This window comes from Pagrus pagrus, assembly GCF_965226575.1.
Source record: "Pagrus pagrus genome assembly, chromosome: 12".
In the NCBI taxonomy this organism is placed as follows: Eukaryota; Metazoa; Chordata; class Actinopteri; order Spariformes; family Sparidae; genus Pagrus; species Pagrus pagrus.
In genome coordinates, this window is record NC_140196.1 from 3603751 (window position 1) to 3629380 (window position 25630).

The 25630-nt window shown below is 42.6% G+C and overlaps 1 protein-coding gene across 1 annotated transcript in view; it reads left to right on the top strand.

Annotated features, from left to right (window-relative positions):
• LOC311266736 (receptor-type tyrosine-protein phosphatase N2-like) overlaps positions 1–25630 on the top strand; it is a 205473-nt gene that overhangs the window by 85301 nt on the left and 94542 nt on the right. Inside the window, exon 12 of the mRNA XM_084369258.1 lies at positions 17938–18002. Coding sequence (XP_084225384.1) covers positions 17938–18002 — 65 coding nt within the window. The remainder of the gene's footprint in view (positions 1–17937; positions 18003–25630) is intronic.

The window sequence follows — 25630 nt, forward strand, 5'->3', positions numbered from 1 at the left end:
TCCTCTTGTGTGCCGGTCACCGTTGGAGTTGAAAGGCGACGTCTGTGACCAGATTGTTGCACAAGTACGTTTTTCAAAAATCAAAAAAAAGCTAATTCATTGTTGGTTTCAGAGATTGCATTTCGGTTATTGCAACCAAAGCCCGCTTAAACACGATCGATCTGTCATACTTGGACTACAAACAGGAAATCAGGACACTCCCGATCCCAAAATCTTGTCTGCGTTCATTTGCAGAAGCTGTTCGTTGAATTTGCCCTTTCCTCATCAGAAAAACAATCATATAAGTTAACAGTTAAAGCTGCTTATCGTGAGCCACATTGACATATCTTTTTGAGTGGCTGCATCTTGTCGGCATTTTTAAACTGGCAGTCGACTTATTCGGGCGTTTAGGTAAGAGGATGTGTTGGTAGTTCAACATGGATCCAGACGCAGACTAAAACAGATCTTTGTCCATTGAAATAGTCTCGTAACTTTGGATTGTGCAGCCTTGGCGGGGGAATCTGAATGCTTTTGGTTTACAATACAGCTTGTGATGACATCTTGAAATACAGTATAAAGTACGATTCAGAAATACCTGAACGAGTTCTTTGCTTTCTCTGATATTGTCTGATACTTCCACACAGTTGTATTCATCCTGGAGTTGAATTCATTCTTTTCAGTAACTTTACTGGATATAAAAAAAGTAGTACAACTCGTAAGTACTCCTCTATTTTTTTTATTTTTTTTGGTATTGACTGTCTTGTGCCAGGGTCACTTTTGCTGCATGTTTTTACTAACGTTTCCAACACAACAGCGGTGCTTTTTTGTCATGGCTTCCAGTCGATACGGATCTTCGGAGAAGCAGCCACGATGTGAACAAGACGAACAACCTCGAGCGTCTCGCAGATAGATTGTTGTACAGGCGAAGTGAGGAGGCGGGGAGAAACGATTGAAAGCTCAAGGTTTTCTCCTCCAGCGTTTGGACTGTTTGTCCTCCCTCCAGTGATAATGGAGGATATTTCCTCTAAGTGGAATTTCAGCGGAGGAGAAGCTCGCGCGATTCCCCCGTGAGAGCCCCCGCTGCCCGACCGCCGAGCCGCCTGGCCTTGGCTGCAGTGCAGAAGCCAGCGGGCTGCATGGGGAGGAAAACACACACACACACACACACACACACACACACACACACACTTTCATGTATGTGAGCATTTAAAAGGTAGGATCGGAAGAGAAAAAGCCAGTCGGAGCATCAATTAGAGGACAATAATGTTGTTCGGCGCTTTGATCACAGTCAGGTGTGGTGACACATTTTCTTAATCTGCTGTCACTAACATGATTTTAAAATCTTGTTAGTGTTTTTATGATTTTGATGATGAATCTATGACTTAAATTCACAAACAAATCTCACCACATACAGCACATGTGGTAAAATCACATTTTAAGACCAACGAAGACGACACAGATTTATGATCATTCACACAGACACTAAGAAACTTCTGCTGTCAAACTTCTCAGGAGGTTTCTCTGATCACGTTAGGGCATTGGCAGATGGAAAGGTAGAGTTCACCGCTGCTTTTCAGCTGTTCAACGCCCCCTCACGCCTAAACCGAACAGGTCGATTGCCAAAAGTCAACCAATGGTTCAGCCGACTCTGTACCATGAGTGACTCAAAAAGGCAGAGACAAGGACAGATCAACTTCCAGAGCAGCCAACAACCTCACACCTCCCCGGAAAAATCCTGCTGTACTGAGGTCAATGACATTTTAATTTCCATCAACAACAACCTCTCTACTCTCGATGGCAGCACATCTCTTGTCGAAGGAGCAACAGCTCTGCGTAAGCCTCAGATTCAGTCAGGAACAGCTCACCACAGGGAACAAGTCTCTCCAACAGACCGTCACATCGCTCACAACCCAGCTCGCATCTGTTACTAAAGAAAACAAGGGTTTCATACGGGACACGGACAGTGTTCGCCTGGCTGAAAGTCCTGTGCTCGTTAAACCCGACTGTCCACCTCGTCCTCCTCCCTGTGCAGACTTTATGGCTCTTTATTCTACTTCACCTGACTCCCTCCTTTGCTGCTGTTATAATCACTATGGCCACCAGAGGATGCAGCCTACATAAAAAAAGTTGATAAATTGCTTTCACAGGCTGTTTTTCTGCTGTGGACAGGCTGAAGCTGCTGCTGTAAAGGACTGACACATTTTAATCTCTGTAACAACCTTCATATGCTTCAGAAAAACTTCGCACGACTTGATCGTACACGATATGTTCAAATTTCAACAATTCACATCATATGATGGTTCACGTGACTTGTAACTGACTTTCATGTTGACTGTGGTGATGCGAGACCACTTGAGATGATGTTTCAGCATCAGGCGTGAAACCACTGGATATTTTTAAGAAGACGTTTTCCAGACGACACCATGAAATTGAAAATTGAACCCAAAACAATGTCAACATCGCAACCTTAAGAAATGTAGTCTCTACGTATCTGTGGTTTGCAGAAACACACAAGGCAAATATTTATTCTCGCCTGTGAAGTCACTAATTCTATCATTTTTATTCTTTACCGTGTCAACGTGTCCCGTTCCTGCTTTGTAATACGCCGCTGTACCGTCTGAGCCGACCCCTGCTGCAGTACCTGGTACTCAGACAGAGAAGTAAAGCAAGTGGCTGTCTCTCTCTCTCTCTCACTCTCCAACATGCTCTCTCACCCAGTCAGCCGAGAAGATGAGTCATATGTACTGTAAAGGTCATCCATCAGAGGGAGAGGGAGAGAGGGAGATAGAGGGGGAGAGGGATGGAGGGAGAGTGATGGAGGAGGGAGGCGTTAAGTGTTGGCTTTCCATGTCAATTTTTCTGTCAGGAGCAGTAAGTGGGGCCTCTCTTCTTCTACTCCCGGTGCTTTTTCTTCTCGCTCTCGCTCGGCGATATCACCTCTGACAGCAGGACGGCCGCCGAGCCGACGCAAAATCATTTCTCTGCAAAGGTATTAGCATTTAGTTTTTAATGCAATATGCAGAATAATTCTCTTGACATTTTTACAAGTTAGGCAGCCACATTTTCAACAGGCTGTGATGTATTTACTTGTAATGTGCTCAACAGCAGAGTATGACTTGGAAAAATTATGATTGCTGATTCACTGGTAAGAAATAATTTAAGCTTCATACATTAAGAAATAAAAGACTGTGTGTAATTACAGTATGTTACAGCAACAAACATCTTGTTCTGATTAAAATACTGGAAACTAAAAAAACACTCTTTAATTAAAGGTGACAGACAGCAGGGAGGCCTTTTCTCTAAAGGTGCTTTGTTTTTGCCAACACAGATTATTGTTTCACAGCTTTATTAATGTGAACAATCTCAATATATTCGACCTTTAATCAGTGCACAACAATAATGAAATGAAAGGACACATTTTTGGTTTTAGAGGTAATTACATACGGTGACTTTTTATTGAACCTGCGACTAAATGATTTTTATTTTAACATATTATTCCAAATCAGTTTTTCCACTTATCATCACTATACGTGCAAACGTTGCATCCTGGTTTGAAGGTATATACACGCTAATGTTGCATCCGGTCTTAAAAATATTCATTCAACATTCATTTAGTTTTGCTTTTGGCCACCTGATGAATGAATTTACTCTCTTTCAGCTCAGATTTTGGTCTCCACCACCTCCAGAAGGAAACACTGAACTCTTTAGCTGCTAAACGCTCCACTGAGTTCACCAGCTAGTCTCTAACTGTGTCTGTCTGCTGATTTCCACAGAGCTTTTTCCTCTGAAAATGTCTGCCTGTTGCAGCCAGAAACAATGCTATGAGAGCAGTGAGAGTGAAACAATGCAGGAAACTTACAGCCAGACAGCTAAACAATGAAGTGAAAGACACTTAAACCTTCAGTGGAGCTGTGGAGAGCCACTGCCCACTGTTATATTTGATAAAAGTAATCTGAAAGGAGCTAAAGCACTGAGAATACAATACCCAGCATATATATTAGCCATTATTCAGCCTGATATTTATGAGTATGTCACATGTATATAAGGACCTGTAATTATATGCAGGCACAATTCAGCTGTCACACACTTTGATGGAGAGTCACACACACACACACACACACACACACACACACGCACATCACATGTTTCTTCCCACTCAGTGCGTGCACATGAGAGCTGGTCATGTCAAAGAGGAGTGTTAATGGTGTCTGAAGACTGTCTGTGTGATGAAGAGCTGTCTCGCCAGTCCCCGTGGCGGTCACTTCACACATTTCCCACTGACATTTTACATAGGAACATGCTATACGGTGATTACTTCTCAAACCTGCTACTTAGTCTGCAGCTTCATGGGCGAAGCCGAAGGGATTGCTCGTCCCCTGTGGACCGAAAGGCTGGCTGTTAAAAGTTTGTAGTCTCGTCCTTCAGAGGGAACAGCAGCCGCAGTCAGTTTGAATTCACGTTGATGGACTCCAAAGGTCACTTGTAAGAGTATGAAACACGCAGAAACCCTTCACACCGCCACCATTATCCTTTTTTTTTTTTTTTTGCACTGTCTATCTGCATGGTTAGCATGTTCCCGAAACCTTTCACATGGCTTTCAGTCACTTTAGGTGCGGGGATTCGGCCATAATTTGACAAAAACAACACGACTCTAGGGGAAAAAGTAAGAAGATTAAATGATGGGCTGACAGTGAAGAAACTCCAGGGTGCATTCGAGAACTTCTGGTAGTTTTTATTGTCACCTTTTCATTCTGTTCAGTTGGATGCGTCTTTGCCAGTGGACCCTTTTTAAACCAAAGTTTTAAAAAAATGGCCAGATCCTGCTTCCGTTTCCAGCTCATAAAGCGCTTTCTGCAACCAGATTTTTGAATACAGCAACAATCGCCCCACATCCTCATGGAAAAAGGCTTTTTTCGCATTCTGAATATGATTGAATAAAAGTGGTAAGGGTGCCTCCTGAACTCAAATTAACTTTGTTGGACGTGCTGTTAGATGCTGAAAACAAACTCTGACGCGTCTCAGCATCGAGCCTTTATCAGGGAGTGAAAAACGTTGACTGAACATGATTGATCCAGTGCTGACACAGAATTGAAGCTGGTTGTCATCTGGAGCTGTTCCTTGTTTGCAGGCTGAAACCACCAAGTATTCGATACTGAGAATTTTACATTAAAAACTTTAATACTTACGGGTTTGACTTCCACGAAAGTCAGCCAGATGTCCAGTATGCGCTCAAGGTACTACAATAGGGTTGAACTGGACCGTACATCTAACAGATCCAGAGATAACGGTTGCTGCAGTCCACCTACTCATAATGCATCAGTGAAAATAATCAGCAGGTTAATCGATAATGAAAAAGTGACACACGTCAGGTATTAATTCAGATTATATGAAGATGAAGTCGCACATCATTTTGTCTTTTTTTCAGTCAAATAAAAACACATAATTCTGTATATTCCCCTCTGCAGTCGTTGTCTTATCTGACCTGAATCGCCCGGATGCAGTAAATACCCGCCTGTCTGGCGCTAAAACAAACACTGAGCATTATTTACAGAAACTATCCAGTGCATGTCAGCCGGTCTGTCACTGAGTTCCCCTTATGTCTGCATGGAGATGGAGAGTCGTTACCTTTTTCCACGTCCTGCCTCCCTCGCTCCTCGCCTGGGTGATGCTTGGCTCGGCTGTGGGAGGTTTGATAGATGGCGTCCCCGTCTTTGGCAGCCTTATCTCCGGCCCCGCCAAGCGATCGTCATCTGCCACTTATCAGCCCCATAAACACCCCCCACAAACACTCTGCTTCGGAGGGACAGCGGGGAGTAGGTGGAAGGGGAGGGAAGGAGGGAAGAGGATAAGAAATGGAGGGGAAGAGGGTAGACGAGAGTGGAGAGGAGGAGAGGAAGGTGAGAGCGGAGGGAAGAAATGAGGGAGAGGAGTGCAGAATAGAGCACAGAGCAGAAGAAGGTATCATTTGAATTTTATTATGCCAATTCAGTACCTGAATTTTGGCATCAATACCAGAAAACTTACTTTGATAACTCTGCCTACACACAAAACAAGCTTTTGTGCTTGAACTCGAACAAGAACTTTACCTTAACAAAATGCAAAAATGTACCTTCACTGAAATTGGCAAAACTTTTTATCTAAATCAGGAACTCTCTGCCCAAAAAACAAGCACAAAGATTGCCAACCTGATCAGACATTCAGTGCCAGCTCTTTGGTTGTCGAACAGAGTATCGACAACCCAAAAGCTGGCTTTGAATCACTCGGACCAACGAGTCCGCCAAACAAAACAATAAAGTAGGTAATCTGTAACCTATTTCTGATTTGGTGCTCCCATCGTCAGGACGACATGGTTTGATAGTGTCACATCAAAAGATGTGACAACGGTCATTATTACGTTTCCTCATACAGTATGCCACTTAACTCGGTGAAGGTTCAGGTCACATCAGGTCTGTTTACAGGTACAAGTTGTATAAAGTCTTTTGTGGCTCCAGACGGAGCTGCACAAATTCTGATAAAGTACCTCAGGTGATGTCACATGAGTCAGTGTCAGCTGGGTGTGAAGACAAGTTCAAGTTCGACAAGTTTGTTAGATTGACATCTCTGGTTTTCAAAACGGCTGCCGGTCAGAGAGGAGCAGTGACGGTCACTGTACCGGACCTGTCTCGTCACATTGTTGACGTTGTGAAATGGTCGCAGTTTGTTTAGGGATCAGGCAGCAAATCTACTTCGTTAGGTTCAGGAAAAAGATCATGACTTGGGTCAAAATAAATGCGTTAGTTGCGTTAACATCATGTAAGTTAAACTAAGTCACCTGTGTTTGTTTTGGCCGTGTGTCCACCCGGGCCTCCTCTATAGGTGAACTTTGTCACCCTTGATACAAGTTCACCTGACTTCCTCCTTTCCTTACTTCATTATAACCATATTACTTTATTTCTTTGCAATACAGTAAGTAGTAAGTAACAATTGAGACAGTCAAACAATGGAGTGCTGTTTTAAGGACAGATTGTGATCGTGGTGTTGACAGTTGGTAGAAGGCGGGATATGAACAGCAGTCAAAATCTCAGGGTTTGTTGTTGGGACTAAAGTGTGGGATACTCCACTGAGAGGAGGGATGGAACAAACCTTAACAAAACAATTGTCCTGGGATATCTGAATGTTATTAGTGACTTTAATATTTTGCAAAAGTCAAAGCCGTGTAACAAGGAACACTGATACTACTGAGAGAAGACAGGGACGAGTTGGATGATGGAGAGGAGACAAGAACGGGGAGGGGGGAGATGGATTGTTGAGGCGAGTGAGAGAGGAGACCATAAGGAGAGAAGAGTATAGTGACTAGGAAGGAAGGTAAGGAGGGAAAGGTGGAGTGGAGAGGAGGTACGGTGAAGCGACTGGAAGAAGAGCGGAGGTGGTGCTGCAGGAATCAGCCGAGACCGAAGGCAACATTTGCACAGATCCAGTTTGTCGTCACATTTTTGGAGCGGGAACAGAGTTTTATTTGATTTTTTCCCCCTCCACATATACTGGAGGTCACTTCCATTTGTGGAGTATTGGGTTTTATGACTCAAGACTCAATTTCTCAAAGGTCACCTCCACTTGGGGAATATTAGTTTTTTATGACAATTCCCTCTCGGAAAAGAAAAACCTCTTTTACACACTTCCAAACTGCTCCTGTGGGAGTGGCAAAACGACGGGGTACCAAAAAAAAATCTTGTAAAAAAACAAAGATTAGAAAATCTGTTGTTTTATGTGGTTGTATACATCATAGTGTGCGCGGCGATGTGCTAATGAACGCTTGTTATTGGAGTAAGGCTTCCTGTCTCCGTGCAGCGAGGCGTCGGCTGATGCAGGGTCATTAATTGTTGTGGGTGGTCGGGATGTGTTTTCCTGCCGGGGTCCCCGGTGTCATATCAGCTTAATGAATTGTTTATATAAACTAATAGAGGTGTTTTAATACCTGCCTTTTAAAATGTGAACGAATCAAACGGAGCAGAAGCGGAGAGCTAAATGTCATCAGTTAAAGCGCTGAACGGTGTTCGACACAACAAGGTAAACAAACACATTATGGCTGTTGTGTAATTGAAGCTGAAAAATGTCCGAGTTCAACCAAACATCACATATGGGAGGTTTGGACTTGATGACCGTGATGTTAAGTTTATAGCAGGAGGTTACGTGATGCCGTAGGAGGACGATTCACATCTCATTTTATGGATAAATGTCGGTTAAATCTCCTCAAAACATATCAGTAATATTTCCACAGTCTTACTCTGATGATTAAAAGCAAAATCTCACAGAGAAAGTCAATCACTGGAGCAGATTGTTAAGAAATCTGGCAGTTACAATCTGATACTGACAGTTTATTTCAAACTAATCAATCAAATCAAGTATTTTTCGACATTAACAATGGATCAACTGGTACTAGATCCAGGTACGTACTCTGCAATTCCAGAGTTTCTTGGCGTCTTTTTGCTCACATTCACCGATGATTTTGTCTCAACGCTTTCACCGACAATGTGACTAACAGCGGCAGGCAGCTGTTTTTTTATTTTTAAAGCTGCCTTGAAAAGCTCAAATAAACCCACTGCTCAATACCTGCCCAGCAACTAACAGCAGACAAAGTTAGAGACTAGCTGGTGAAAAAAGCAGAAACATAGCAGCTAAAGGGACGGATGTTTTTCTCAGGAGTTGGCGGAGATCAAATCAAATCAGAAATATTTTAGTTGCATTCATCAGGTGGACACAAACATAACTGCAAAGGGACGTTAATGTTGATCTGCAGAAAAGGGTAAGCAATTATTTGGCGACACATTTGACCTCTAAGTGAATGTTATTTGAAAAAGCTGCATCATTATGTATAAAGAAAAGTTTTAATTAAAGAAAATAGAAATGAACTTAATTTCACATTAACTAAAAAGTGTCTTCTTTGGAAGAAATAAACATAAAGTAGCATCCTAAAACTAACAGAAAAAGATATTTATTAACATAATTCCAAGAATAAACCTATAGAAGACCTCGTGCCTATTGTAACTTCAAACAGAGAGCAGTGGTTTTGTCCCCTGTGAAACCAAAAGCAGATGCTGACATTATATTTTAGCCCAAATCAGGGAAAACTAAATTCCTTGCAAAGAAAACCTGAACTTTTATTGAACTGGCAAAGCAAAAGTGTCCCCTGATCTCAGGACCAGTGCTACAGTCCAGACTGAAAAATGAACCAAGCTAACTTCCTTTAGCTTCGTCATTTAACATGTTGCTAGTGGATCAAAGCTGCAGCTTCTTTACTTCTTGTCAGAATTTTGTTTTGTGTTTCTTATCCTTTCTATCTTTTCCTTTTCCTTTCCTTCCTTTGTCTTCTTTCTTTTTGCCCAGTTCCCCTTCGTTTCTTTCCTGTCTTTCTATCTCCCCATTCCCCATTTAGTTTCTCTCTTCCTTCTCTCTCTCTGAATCAGCTTTCTTTCCTCCTCCTCCTCCTCCTCCACCGCCTCCTCCCTCACCCCCTTCTTTATCTGTCTCCTTCACACTTTCTCCCACCTCTCAATTTGTCTCCCCCATCTGTCTATCACCCTCTCTCCTCCTCTTTTCTCTCAGTCCTCACATCTCTCTCTCTCTCTCTCTGTCGCTTTCTCTCCTCCTTTAATGGTCTCTCGTCCCCCAGGTGGCCCTGGATGCCATTTCGGCCCCCTGCTTTTGAATTTAATTACACATGGCATTGTCTTCACATACCCCCCCCCTCCACCACCGACACACACACACACACACACACACACACACACACACACACACACACACACACACACACACACACAACCGAAGCCACTGCTGCTGGTTCAGACTGCATCCTAGATTACTGCAGGCAATAACACCCAGGGTGTTGGGGGGGGGGGGGGGGGATCAACAAGGAACAGATTGAAGGCTGAAAAGTTGATATCGGAAATCAAATTAATGCAAGTGAGAGCGAAAGCATATCTAATTAAGACGCCGTTGAAAAAACGAAAGCCAAATCTGTTTTGACAGAAATACTCATGACTCTGTGGTGTCGATTATGAGATGAAGAGTTCATTTACAAAAATGTTGGAAGTGTCCGTTTTTTTAACGGGGTAAATCTGCTCCATGTGCGTCACACACTTTGTGAATGAAAACTTCACTTTTAAGTTAATCACCAGGGATATTTGATTATTTGTTAACCCCTTTGTGTTCATCATACCCCTGTTTTACAGTGTGGATGCAGATTTGGTCACATCATTTCATCTTTTTGCCCGTACATTAATATGCTATGCTGTTTGACAGAGACATCATAACATCTATAGTGTTTTTTTAATCTGTTCACAGTTGTGTTCACATTATTTTGGCCACAGTAAACTTTAATGCACTTTTGTCTGGTACAGTATCATTTTCTTCAGTCCCTCCCTTTAAAAGTAGCATCCTTTATGATCTAATGGTGTGAACATTCAATACTTGAATTTTCCTGTGAATTTATGTTGTTTGTTTGCATAAAGATTAGTTTGACTCGCTGTTTTATCGGCTGTACAAACTTATTTTTTAGTATCTCAAATAAGACAAATAGCAGAGACCAATCCACATGCATTGAAAAAGAAGTGTACAAGAAGGTTGTCAGAAGTATCAATACTTCATTACTTTTTCCAATAAAAAAAAACTTCAATATTCGCATTTGATATTCTCAAAAGTACCAAACAAAACAAACTAAAACAAAAAACAAAAACTGATCCAAAATTCAGATTTTCAAGCCAAGGCTGTCCAGGTATTAACATTTTACAAATGTTTTGGTCTGTGCTCAGTGATGTTCACTGTATAAGCAGCTGTGTGTAGATTTTTAATTAGAAAACAAACATACAAAAAGATCTGTTTGTGGGCCAAGGACATTTTTCTACTTTCCATGGTATTGAAAGAGGAGTCGAATATTGTTTTTCATCCCAGTAAGTTAAAAACTCTGGCAGCGTTACCCACTTCTTAAGAGAAAATAATGGTAATGACTGTATCACTAGACTTTTTCTTAAAGGATATTTTAGCCTGATATCCTGTTGAATAGAGCCCAACCGACGCCAATACCCATATTAGGGAGTCAGCTATGTATACATATAATATACACAGATGTTTTTGCAATGATCCCTCAAATATGATCATCAGAGGCAGGAAATGTAACCGTATGTAACTTTTATTGTCAGAAATGACAAAAAAAACTTCACTCAAAATCTAATAATTATAAAAACCCAGAGCATCTGTTTCCTGCATTGTGGGTTTGATATCAGCCGACCGATATATCGATCGGGCTCTACTGTTGAATATTGTAAGTGTTCTGCGTTTCACTTCCTTTTTACAGTAAGGACAAAACTCTTCAGGTTTTCTATTTGGATTAAGGTTACCCTCTGAAACAAAAGGCCGAACCTCACTTCCCATAAATTGTCCCGCCTTTAAGAATTGCAAAATTTTTTCCTGCTGGCTTTTTTATTATCTGCAAGACATTCACTGATGGTTGGGAGCGTCGGACCAGATCTTGCTGGGGCACGGATACAAACAGCCGGCGATATATTTTAATTTGCCCAGGGATCGTCGCTCTTATGATCAACTAATGTGATTACATCCCTGTACTGTGTCACTGCAGTGACGCTGCCGCGCCGCTCTGCCTGCCTTTGGTTTTGAAGGATGGCTGTTGTTTTCTTCTCATTATACGGCTCCTGAAATGTACCCAGGAGGGTGAGTGAGAGGTATGGAGGTGGGGTGGGTGGGGGGTTTGGTTAGTGGTTGAAATAACGACCCCTCGGTGCTGCGAAAGCATCTATTCTGTTGGTCCAGGCCTCGTGGAGCCGGCCTGGGCCTTTTCTCTTTTGTCAACAGTGAAAAATGAAGCATTTCTGAATCCCCGGCACTCGCTGTGTTTCCCCTCTAGGCGCCTCAGATACATTGAGTTAACATAAAGCAAAATTCAGGACAGGGGCGGCCCGGGTGACAAATGAAGCGCCTCCGTGTGTTTTGGAGGGAAAATAAAGGGGCCCCTTTTGTAGAAATGAGATTTGGCTCTCGTTACTTCCTTCAGGCCCAATTTTTTCCCCCGCAGTCCAAATGTATGTGAGAGCTACAGCGGAAGATGGAATATTCTGGAAATGGAATAATCTGAGTATAGATCATTTTCCTTCAGCTCGATCTCAGTCTGTAGTCCATCGCTGCTTTATTCCCATTTTGTCACATTACAGCTTATTTTCACACCGCGCCGTCAGCCAGGCTAAAAGAAAAGTCGCCAGTCGGTCTGATCACGACACCGAGCCCATTGCAGCGTCTTAAAAATGGATCCAATTTGGGTTTTGGAGAGAAGGCTCGCTGGGGTACAAATGAGGCACCTCGGCTCGCCTGTTCACGAGCAGTGCTCTCATCCGACTTGGACTCATTTGTAGTCTGCAGGAGAGGAGAGCAATGGATGGTCCAGACGGCTCTTGGCTACATTTTGAAGAGGCCGCAGCACCGCGGTGTTGGGAGGTCCAAAGACGTGTTCGCTAATTAGAGGGAGCTCGGCGTCTGTGATGTAGTCACGCTCGCTGGCCGCGTGGCAATTCACTCTGGGGGAAGCAGACGGACGCCTGTGTGGCTGCGGAGTTTTCTGATTCCCACCCAACGAAAATCATGTCGAGAGCTTTCATGTTTGTTTGTGTTTGTGTATATCAGGCTTTTTACTCTGATTCTGTATCAGGAATTAAATGTGTGTGTCTGTGTGTGTGTGTGTGTGTGTGTGTGTGTGTGTAGGTGCTCCTGTGTGTGTGTGTGAGCCTGTCAATTAGGCTTTCCTGCAGATGCAAGTCAAATAGGTTTTGCCTCACCAATTACCAAAGGCACTTTAGGCAACAGAGTCTTTCCTTGTTCCACTGAGTTTAGTCCCGAAGTTGCCGGCTGTTCACCATCTCTGCTCGTTTCATTTGAACTTAATTAATCCTTTAAAACGTTTTCGGGAGATTCAATGCATTGGCAAAACTACAACTTTACTTTAGAGTAAGTGACAATATCTGCAGTTTGAAAAAGAAGTGGAACTAACAAAAAGACGGACAGGAACAAATAAAACAGATTCAATCTGTAAAATGAAAGCAAGCTAAAGCTGCAATAATATATTATTTACTGCCACAGGCCACAGCTTGGGGCTCCAGAGGCTGCAAAACAAACCACTCCTCAACCCTTTCTTCCCTATCGCTCCCAAAATGAAACTTATCAGATCGAGATGTCGTATCTCGGGGAAAAAAACAGACAAGTCTACACTTTTTAACCAGCAGCATGACATCATCTAAAAACTGTCTTCATCAGTTCTTTAAGAAATGGTGGTTGCGGTCGTTTGCCTGGTGGATCAGATATAATGCCGGATGAAGTTTAATCCAGTCGTGTGTTTTTTTCTCCATTACATTATTTGCCGCCTTGCTAGAAAATCTGAAAGTCTTAGCAGCTGACTGACTGCAGTCTAGAGTCCAGGCTGACATACTGCAAAAAAAATAGCTTGGGAAACCCCCTTCAACACCTTTTACGACATCAGATTAGGAGGGTCTGTGTCTGACCGTTTACTGTGAGATCCGAGATTCACACTCACTTCACGACATGATTGGCTAGCTGTGCAGAGGTGAGAAAGGAGCCCGAGGGGTGTTGAACTTCTCCTACAAGCTCATTTTCTTAATTCTTGGCAAAACTATTTCACGTGAACAACCCAGTGCAGCTCTATGAATGTCTGAAAATCAGCACTTTTATCTTCTTATTCAAACAAAAGTACCCCCATGTCTTCTTTTTAGACCCGGACAAGGTTCAGCTAACAGCAGTCTGCAGCTTTTAAAAACAAGTGAAGTCTTGTTACTGTGAGTTAAAGTGAATTCATTAATACATCCTCCAAAAGCAAATCAGCAGTTGTACTTTTGTCCACATCCGAAGAAACAACCGACGTCTCCATCAGAAACATGTTCTGCTGAACCAGAAGCCTCTTCAGATGCTCCTCAGTGAACAGAAGAAGAGGCGACGCTGACAAACCAATTCAGCCACTTCAGCTTCTCGCTCTCGCTGAAGGGAGCTGAGGCTGCAGTCGCTACCTGCTGACAGCATTATTAAGACATGTCGGCCCACTTGGCTATCGCAGACACGGCGTTCATACGTCTCCGTCTGGGGCCTGGACGCCGACCAGTCAGCCAAGTCTCTATAAGAAACAGTAACAGTTCGCTGTGGCTTTAATACAGTATAGATGAGTCTATTTTTCACCTGCCGTCATGGAACATACTTTAAGTTACCACACAGTAACCAAAACATGCACAAACTTAATGTCTGTCAGTCCACCTGCAAGAGTGAATGTTGACCATGTTTGTTTCTGCAAACCGCAGATATGCAATTTTCAATTATGATGGTCTAGTTAGGTTTAGGCACGGAAACCAGTTGGTTAGGGTTAGGAAGAGATGATGTTTAGGCTTAAAATACGGCTGGAAATGTCCCACATCTCGTATCAAAATGAAGCTTGAAGGGTTTGTTCATCAGGAGGACTATCTTTCTTTTTATTTACCTCTTTCTCCCTCTGCTACCTTCTAATCAGCTGACTACGGGTGTTGTTTCTCTTTTTCCTTCTTCATTTAACTAACTAGATTTTTGCCACAATTTCTATCAGCCAGTTTGTTCTCCTCTCTGCTGCCGTCAGCTGTCATCTCGGTGCAAATCGTGCAACCCTCCTCCACCCTGTTCGCCTCCAGTACTTCATATCCAGTGCCCAGGTTGGCTCGCCAGAATCGAGTTCCCATCTCATCAGATTATCGGCCATTTTCTTCATCCATCACCGGCACCACCGGTGTCAACACTCAATCTGGGTGTTTCCTTTACTACAGCTATACACAGCTTAACTCTTCAAATACGACGCCATCATGATGGAGTCGAACCGCCGATGACTTTTAGATGCTCTCATTATCGTTCACTCAGAATAAAGTCCCTCCTGATTTGAAAGATTCAGAGATTTCAAACTTAAAAATGTTGTCAGGAACAGTTGCCTCTGGCTTTGGCAGCCATCTCTGTAGCACCGCCACCATCCCCTCCATCTCCTGATATGAAAGTGATAACGTGAAACGTAAGCTCCCAACATTTTACTCCGACGGCTGGACTTGTGCGTTGTAAAGAGCTACTCATTTAGACACAGGTGTTTGAGGTCAAGTAAGTCTGTGGTTACATAACGCTTGGCAACACGTGTGAATTATGTTCTGACAGATTGAAAGACTGATTATAAAAGCTGTGGGTGAATTTGGACGAGTCAAGGCTCGCAATTTGCATATCCTTCATCTGCCTGGTGTGTCAACAAAAGGAGACTCGCTCTCATTCTCCACACAGGTGTATTCAGATGCAAAGTAAAGTGAATGTAATTATGTATCCTTTCTGTTTTTTTTTCCAGAACATTTTGTTCTTGCTTTAATATGCGCTCCGCTGTGTATTTCAATTGCAGCCCTCCATTTGTTTCCGTTTAAGGTGATGATAAAAGAGAGCTCTGTGCAGCGTTTAATTCTATTTGTGTGGAAATTTGCTGTAATATTTGCCTGGCGGCAGGTCAGGTTTAAAATTCATATTTCATAAAGTGAAGATATGCTACAGTAATAGCTCATTTGCTTCTGGAACGGCAGAATTTATCGCGGAGCCCTGCGGAGGTGTTGTTGGCCTAATTCAGCGAGCTTTCATGTCTGGGAAGTGCTCACATGATAACCCCGGTGGCATCACCACCTTCACCACCTGTTTGCTTCAATCTAAAATTCATTGTGAGTTTTGGCACCGACCTCAGGTTAAAGGATAGTTGGAGTGTGGTGAATTTAGAAAAATGAGAGAGGGAAAGAGGAGCAGAAATACAGGACAACGTGAGAGAGAAGATATTCTTTGTTGAACTTTCACCAGAGCCTCATGAATGTCTCACTCAAGTGCCAATATGACCATTCATGAATGTTACAGTATGATTTTAACCCGCTCACAGCGTCGTGACCGAAGATATGACATGTGATTGATAACTTGGCTCACATGATGACCTCAGCTGCTAGAAGAACAGTGGCAGTTTAGTGGATGGAGAGCAGACTAATATTGTAGTGAACAGGGACAAAGAAGAAAGAGTAATTCAAACACCATTATGGAGCCGTTATTGCAGTTACTAGAGCAAAAATCCTTTCTACACATAAAGTCATAAATCAACAAGACTTAAGAGTTTACAGCCACACAAGCAGCTCTCAGGCTGAGCTGCTGCTGAGGCTGTAGACTCTTAAATAGTATTATTCTTCTTACTGATTGTTAGTGGAAACACGCCACAGTGACGATGCTAACATGCTGGTAGCTTGCTTTAGCAGGTAATGTTTTCCATGGTCACCTAGCGTGTCAACATGCTAACAATTAGCAATTAGAACTAAACACAAAGCTGAGGCGGATGAAAATGTTTTCACAGGTGTTTGCTCAGACACGTGTTCATCACCACACATCTTCATACTGACGACTGACACACAAACAACTGTATATATATATATATATATATATATATATATATGTATATATAGGTTATATACATGGTTAGGTTTAAGAAAACATTGTAGTTTGGATTACAAGCAGTACATTACTTACGTCACTTAACTTGTGTTTTGTATATGACAGTCAGTTAACTACCTGACTCAGTTAAAACAACTCATCGTTGAGTGTAGTCAGCTCAGAGACACAGCTGTGAACTGAAGAGGTCAGTGTGTTTACTGGGGAAAGTACAGCTGGCAGTCTGCTCACCACTGCCAGCAATGCAGCTCAAACAACAGCTCACATGTATAAGTGCACACAACAGCGTTGACCACTTGCACAGACTCTGTGTAGAGCCTATGTGCAACTATAAATCAGCCTTTACTTCCTCCTTTGCTGCTGTAATATCTACCATGGCTACTCGAGGTAGCCATGGTAATTCAAAAGCATTAATATGGGTAGTAATAAGCTGCTTGCACAGTCAAAGTTATAATAATTCATGTGGAGAACATAAGTTTGTACCGGATTTCATAGCAGTCAGTCCAGCAGTTGTCAAGACATTTCCATTGATAATTAAAAACTATGATGAGCTGGGGGAGTTAATCTTCCGATCATCTGCCATGTCAGATATTAATGTAACCAACTCTCATACCTACACGCCCTGAGTGATTATACCCACTGAGTGTTGTGTTCATCTGTTGTCAGTAGGATCTAGACACACCGGCAGTAGTCGCATCAGACTTTCATAACTTTAAACTGTTTTGTCTTGCGGCCTTTAGAGTATTAAGTTGGTTGTGCTCAGTGAAGGCAGTAAAGCACTGTCGGATACATTTTTTTTATTTTCTGTTTGTGCTCTGCAGCTCTCCAATCAAAAGATGTAATGAAATGTGATATGTGTCTCAATACAATGATGGCAGAACAATTCAGATTCAGGATGTCTACAGTCGTCTGTAAGTTTCTCTGGTTGAACCAAACTGCATTTCTGAGGCGTTCGATCGATGGTGTTCTGGTTCTGCTGTATATACGTTGTGTGTGTTTAAAGCTCAGGGGGAAGGAGGAAGCATCGATTTTCTGTGAATCAGTCGAGTGCAGAGTTTAAAAGCTGGTTTGGTGGAATTCGTGCTATTGATTAATGGTAGCGTCTGTACACACATGGATGCATACTGCACATTATTGAGGACACTAGAGATTAATCAGATTTTAAGCTTTAACCGGTTTAAACTGTTTGGAGTACTGGAGAGTACTGTAATGTAGATTTTCTGTTGTTTTTATTATCTACTACTTATTTGTTTGTCTATTTGGTTTGAGAAGATTATTTTCAGCCTTATTGATTAGTTTCAATACTAACTAATGGGGTGTTTTTCATGTTGGGGGTGTTTCTACTGGGAAAATATTCTATATTATAAGTCCTGTGAAAACCTCTTGGTGCTTTTCAGTTCACTAATGATTGCTTTTTTTTTTGTCTGTGTCATTTTCTTACTGTAGTTAAGCAGAAAGCAGCTCTGGAGAAGGAAGCCAAGGTCAGCATCCTGGAGGCCGGAGTCGCTGATGTGAGTACATCAGTTCACTTTTCACTTTAACTTTAAATCAAAAGGTTGGATGATTAGAAACAAATCATGATATGAGAGTTCAATCAAGTAGGATCAAAACATCCGACACTAAAGGGCCAAAAGTATGTGGACTACCTCAACCATGGGCATCTACTGCCACTGTATCATCGCATAGGTCCAACATTTATGTTGGGTGATGAGGTCTGGCTCACGCGGTGTTTCAGCTCATCCTGAAGTACCGTTCCTCTCCGCCTGTCTTCACGTCTGTCACTCACTGTGCGGAGCACATCCTTTATAATTGTACTTCAAATCAATGACTAACAAGGTAACGAAACAGAAAACGTAAGCAGGATCTCAAGAAAAACATCTGAAAAACATTTCTGACGTTTGGTGTCCACTCCATCCCTGCCACCTCTCTCAGCCTCTCTCCCTCTTGGTTTTCATCTGGTAGCATTGCTATTCTCCACCATCTCTGCGGGAAATAGACTGCTGAGCGTCTGCACTCGCCTATTGATTCAAGAGTTAGTCTGCACCGATGACGGCACGCCATTCACCATGCTTATCAAAGTGGCAGCAGCGAGGCCTGAGAGAGAATCGGCTGGAGGAAAGGGGGAGGAGGGAAGTAAGGAGAGAGAGAGAGAGAGAGAGAGAGAGAAGTTGTGAGTCTGGAGGAGGAAGGGTGGAATGGAGGGTCTATCGAGGTGATCAATACCTCGCTGCAAACAGGAGCCAATTATGGCCAATCGAAGCTCTGTTGTAAGAACGAGAGAGGGAGAGAGGCAGAGAAAATCCCTCCATCACAGGCTGCCAGAGAGAGGGATAGCAAAAACAAGTCGGCGACTCACAACCTGCAACAAAACATTCATCATCAGCCCATGCGGTGTTTATTATAGTTTTATCATACACTGTGAAATAAGAATATTAGCATACTACATCACAGCTGACAGGTTAAAAATGCAAAAACAGAAAAGTTAGTTTCTCAAGAGTGCAGAGGAGACGATTTGTTTCCTCGCCGAGTCTGCGAGGAAATGTTGAAGTGGCCTGCAGGTCGGAGCGCGGGGTTTTCATTCTGCAGGCGGAGCTGTGAATTCTCATTTTCTCATTGATGCCTGCGTGTATTTGAAACGAAGATAACATGAAAGCTTATTGATCCCCGTGGGGAAATTAAGTTGCTGCAGCGGCAAAGGTAATGGGGAAAGATTGCGTGCAATAAAACCAATAAAGACAAAACAGTAAAACACAACATAAATTATTGTGAGTCTGTAGGAGTTTATGCACCTGACAGTCCCGCATGTGAAGTGCAGTGTCAACTTAAACACAGATAAGAGTAGTTTAAAATGATCCTTTCTGCAACTATGGAAAGGTTTAATAAGGAGAATAATTTGTCTAATGTGTTTTTGAATATATGAGAGGTCCATTCAAACAGGTTTTAAGTGCCCACAAACCACATTTCATTGTATTTGTCTTGATTTAAACAAGTGGGCAGTAATTGTCTTCGTCTATTGACTTTATTTCAGTCTCTTTATTAATCTGACATTTGCACTTATGTTGATTTACCTGCCTGAGAGTACATTGTAGAATAATGAGAGACATAAAAACGGACATCATGGCAGCCTTAGATGGCCACAACTGTTGAGACACAATTATGTCGATAATCTAATCGTTTGTCACAAATAAAGTACATTTAAGATCTGCTGCTGTCAGATACAGTACAAGGCATTCCTCGGATTTAAACTCATGTTGCGTAGAAAGATGTCTCAGCATGTTCCTGGTGTTTCCACCCTGACTTAAAATGATCATTTTTACAGACGTTACAACTCGCACGGTCCTCATCGTCCTTTGGGAAATGAAGCCACGCCCTGGACCGGCCCATGACTCCTTCTCGTTGCAAGCTTTCAGGAGTTGAACGTCATCGTTTTGCAATGCGCAACAAAAATATGCCGACACTGATGTGGCAATTGCTCAGAGAGGCTCGGAGGCATACGGTTCTGATGGACCGGATGGCTTTTTTTTTTTCTCAATATGGCAAGTTTTTCCTCACTTGAATCGAGGGTCTCAGGACAGAGGATGAAAAGCCCACTGAGGCAGCGTGATTGTGATTTTGGGGCTATATAAATAAAATTGATTTTATTTGATCGGACAGTTGGAACCAGTTCAAACGCTTCCAGCTTTTGATTCCCATCGGTCAACAATAACAGAAGCTGTACTGAGAAGTGTCCGTGCATGTCGTCTCAACTAAATTTAGATTAAGCTGTAGACTTTTGTTTTTCACCTTTGAGCGTGAAGATATGAAAGTAAATGCCGTCGACAGGCATATTTCATCCTTACGTATGATCTGGATAAGGTTGAGAAACCAAAAAGTCTCACAGGTTCAGTCAGTGCAGGAGCCCGAGTGTCGTCCTTCAGCAGCCGTCATGTCCTGCCCGATTGTCTCTGAGTGAATCAGCACATCTCCCGCTGTTCATTCTTCGTGGGTCAGTCATGATTCGTGACCGCACTCCCAAATTCCTCACGTATGGTGTTTCTGAGAAACTGAGGCAGTAATTCACCTTTTTTTCTCCCCGCTGCTTCTCTGGTCTTCAGAGTGGCATGGAGGCAAATGCATCGAAGCGTCAGTTAGCATATTGATAAGACGTGCTCCGTGGAAATATCTGCTTTTCTCACTCTGAGTGCAGGCAATTAACAAAATAAAGGAAACACTTGAATAAATCTGGGGGAAATACTAAATACTCACAGAGCGGGAGATGTGAGTTTGTTAACCAGAACATGTCGGAGAGACACTTATTAGTTTGAGAATCCATTAATTCAATTATGCTTTTGAAGTGTAGCAAAGCAGTTGATTTGACAACAGGAAACAGGTGAAAGATCATCATTCCTCCTTCTCTGCCTTGACCCTAGAAGAAATTAATACATGTTTCCTCCTGTTGAAGGAGAGGAGACATGAACTGTAGTCTCTGGTGTCAAAGCATGCTCGCCACATGCTTGTAAGGGGCGTTTTGTCCATCCTGACCTCCTTGATAAGGCCGTTTCGTTGTGCTTTAACAGTGTCACGCTGCTGCCGACGTGTTACGGCCAAAGTCAGTCACAAGCAGCAAAGGCAAGGACATTCTCATATTATACAACCGACCGTTGGAAGTGTGGATGGGGTGAGGACGCTGTTAATTTCAGGAAATTAATTAAGTAAGTTGAGGGAATGAGCACCTAATCTGAGGGAGCAATTTATCAAATACTCTCTCTCACACCCACCGGGACCCTGATCCCCTTCTGATATGTTGGTAACGCTGTGAACGTATTAGCTGTGCTGCGCTGTGTTTAATGGTTTTCACCAATTATGAGCAGCTTGACACAACGTCTTTCCTATACAAAGCGTATATTATGTTGTGTCAGACTACCTTACGTTACCTTATGTTATGTTACATCAATATTGGTTCACACGGTACATGAACACGACTCAAACAACAGTCTTCTGGGTTCGGCCCATCCATCCATCCCGTCCGATCTCCTCCCCGCATGGACTTTTCATCTTTCTCATGATTTATACTACTACACCTGTTTTCATGTTTTGCTTCCATCATAATCACTACACCCACAAGAGGTCACCACCAACGTAAACATCGCTCGTCTTAACACCATTAAACAATCGACCAGTGTAGTTGTTTTTCTGTCGAGGATGGGCTGTAGACCTTTCTGACAGACTCAACAAAAACTGAAAATACGCTAAATTAATTAATGTTTATCGCATTAGATTGTACTGTACCTAATAAAGTGACCACTAAGTGTGTATCCCAAAAGCATTAACTGATACACAGTCCGTTTCTAGCCCAGCGGTGCTTTTCCTGTTGAATCAGGAGATAAACTTGTTTTTTTTTAGTTTCATTGCTCACACAGTGACTCCTCGTGGCTTTGATAGATTACAAGCCTTCATTAAAATCTCAAACATCTTCATTTAAGTTCTTTATAAGGCTTCATACGACCCGCTGCTGCTTGTTAAATGACTTTAGGCTGTCTATATTTTCCTCCGGTCTGAACGCCGTCACCTCACGTGGCTTCGCGATTGAACGCGGCCTCACCGAGGCCACGAAGAACGCCGCACTGTTGTTTCCACACTGAGACTTGCGTCCAATTAAGAGAAAGTGTGTGTGTGTGTGTGTGTTGGGAGGGAGGTGGGAGATAAGGTTGCCGTGGCAGCAACCAGATTATAATTGTCCTGGAGTGGCACTAATCCCCCTCCACCCCGGCCAGCTCGTTTTGTTCACCGCAAATCAAGGCGCTTCCAATCTGTCTGAAAGAGCGATTTCACAAATAGAGGGAGGCCGGGAGGAGGAGGGGGTGAGCTAATGAAACAAACAAACTGAAAAAAACAACAGTAGATGGTCCTTTCCATCACTACTTAACACACTCACTGTCCCAGAATACAGGCACAAACACATACACTTAAACACAGACTGGTTTGTTGCTTCAGATTGAGTCAAGATTCAGATGTGGCCCTGAATGCATCATGAATTTAGCCAGTTTGAAAATGTTTTCCTCCTATCTGTAGTGCTATTCATCCATCTAGATTGCTTTTGGTGTCAGTCGTGAATTTTGGAGATATCTTCCTCCCCTCGAATAAATAATGCAACTAAATGGCACTCGGCTTTGGGTGCCAAATTTGAAAAACTCAAGAGCAGCGTCCCCTTCCAAAAATTCATGACCCGGTTACTCAAGATGAGCCACAGAGCTTATTGTGAACAGTTTCATGTAGGAAGTATTTTCCTTCAGCCGAGCTCCACCCGCCAACTGTGTCCACAAGCATCTACTCATGGACGAGAGGCTAGCTAACTAAAGGGTATTAAGCTAATTAACCTTACAGCTCAGCTGAGAACATAATGTTCATGTCGCAGTCAGTCGTTCGTGAGTAGTTGCATACTTCCTTCTTCATGATGACACGTTACCTTCTCTGTGGTCGATCGCCCCCTGGTGGCTGGCTGCAGTATAGGTCATAAACCCCCGGATGGCAGCGCTTGTATCTGAATATGACGATATTCTAAATATTATATGAATATTTGCCTTCAAGTCACTTATCTTTGCTTTATACCAACAAACCTAAGTTCTTACTTATAACCGTCGGTGTCAAATAAGAATAATGTCTAAAATCCAAAGTTTTGTTCTCAAATAAATACACACACAAGTACAAAAACAAAATCTTGTTGTTTTTTTTCTCATTTTATCTATCACTGCTGTCCAAGATTATATTACGAAGACCTGGATATGGCCGTGCTACTCAGCCTTGCTTACAATTCTTGCCCAGTGGCCACTTGCGGTATTGCAGAACAAATCATTTTCCTCAATAAACCACCATTATAAAACAGAGGTCTGTAAAACTGCTGACAGGACACCTGGAACTGCAAACATGGTCAGTTATGGCTCTTTCTATTATGAATGTTTTGATCCATGGCGGTTTCGCCAGCAGGAGAAACTTTACTGTGCATATTCAATGAAAACACAAAACCAAGAAGAAAACCTGGACACTAGACGCTCTTCTGGCACCAGGCGAACAATTCTCACTGGACTGAACTGGCGCCATCTTTGCATTCAGTTCCTAGTTCTAATTAAAATCTACGCTACCGCCTCTATCTTTACCGCAGCTTCAGTAGCTGCTCTAGTTGCCTGTAATCTCATCCCTAACTTAAACTGTCTCACTTGTTTAAACATAACTGTGCGCTAATCTTTTAATGCAGCAAACAGATAGAAACAGTCCGTCCAATTTGTGCTTTTGTCACATTCTCCAGTGCGCTGCGGAGGAATGTAATCTCCACATAATCCGCATCCACAACAGATAATCTGGATTTTCAGAGTTCATCCTCATTTCACAATATTGCAGGAGACGTTGTTGAATGGAGCCTCCCAGCGTGGAGGCATTGTTTGTTGTCCTGCTCTCTACCCACTGAGCCACAATGAGCGGCTTTCATGATGATTTCACTGAGAATATATTCCTGTCTGTGGCAACTGTGGTTGGAGGGGGAGCAGAGTGATAGCATCGCCCGTAATGACACAGTATTATTGTTTGCTGCCTGCCCAGGTGCCTGAAAACAGAGCTGGATTTGAAAGAGAATATTCATGAGGCAGACACACACACACACACACACACACACACACACACGGGATCAAGGTTGTCTTTTCACCACCGTGCCCTGTTCTACCTTCAATTTTCATCACAAAGAGGAAAATAAATCAGAGAAGATCAGAACAAAGGCACGTGTGTGAGCTTGTGTACATACGTGCATACAGTGCTCACCTGCATCTGTCTTCGTGTGTGTGTGTGTGCGTGTGTGTGTGTGCGCACACATGCATCCATCTGCATCTCCTGCGATAGATATTCAAATGGCTCCATGTGAAAAATTGAATCGAGAGGCTGTTGAAGTGCTGGCTCTTCTTTTTCTCTCTGGCCGAGACACGGAGCCCGAATGGCCTTTGATATGGTAATACCAGCTCACTGCGGGGGCCCTGAGGGCCAGATGCATGCTGGGATATGTCCCAGGTGTCAGTCATAGTGTGTGTGGTCTACCTGGTTGTAGAAGACAGTAAACCTACTTTTTCATTTTTACATTTTTAAGCATTTTCCTGTATTTCTTCTACTTCTATTGTTAAATATGCACATGTAGAGGATTGAACAGCATTAGTGGTTTTATAATCTATTAAATTATCTGTAGTCAGAGCTTTATAACAGGTTTGCTGAGTCAGTATTGACCTTTCATCAGAAAATATTGAACATAAATCAGAATTAATTAATATTTATATTTAGTTGATTAATTGTGTTTTTTTTATGTTTAGTTAAAATGAGTTTAGTTTAGTTATATTTGTGCATAAATACAACAGCAAATAACAGAAATTCAAGGTGTGACAGAGGTGAAGAAGCCAAATGTTTATGCAACGGACCTTCCTTCATCGATTATTAGCTTCACTGGAGAATCTCAGAGGACTAGAATGGTGTACCAGTTTATTGAAATTTATTGATATCATCAATAGCTCACATAAGCACCAGTGCAAATGTGCTAGTAGTATTGCTAGCTGAGATAACACCGTTGGTCTTTGGAGGTGGTAGCAGTCTGTTGAGTGTCTCCCATAGCAGGCAGAAGAGGCGTGACTTTGTTATAGCATGTAAAATCCTACAGAGAGGTTGTGGTGGATGTTTTTGCATACAAAGCACGTGATTTCTAAGAATGTGGTTTGCATCCTTTCTCCCACCATCCAGAAATGTTACTTTAAACAATAAAATCGACCTTTCCATAACTGTAACCCGTGCCCCCAGTAACGCTCACTTACAACTGGCTTTTGTCCTCAATGGGAAAAAGGTACAACAGGCCTTCATTCCCGCATCAAGCGACTCTGCAGTAGTCTTGGATGCTTACCTGCTCCAGCTCTAATCGACTGTGATAGAAACATCAAATCTGGGTGGACACGCTGTTGTTTGCCCCTGTGTTTGCTGTGATGAGCGTTGAAATGAAGGACATGAATATTTTTCCTGCGATCTCTGTTCAAACATCGCTTGGACATTGTGAAATCAGAGCTTTCAGAGTTTTAAAGAGAGACTGAAGTAAAAGATATTATAAAGTAACCATGGTAACACTGTCACTGGCCTCCATCCT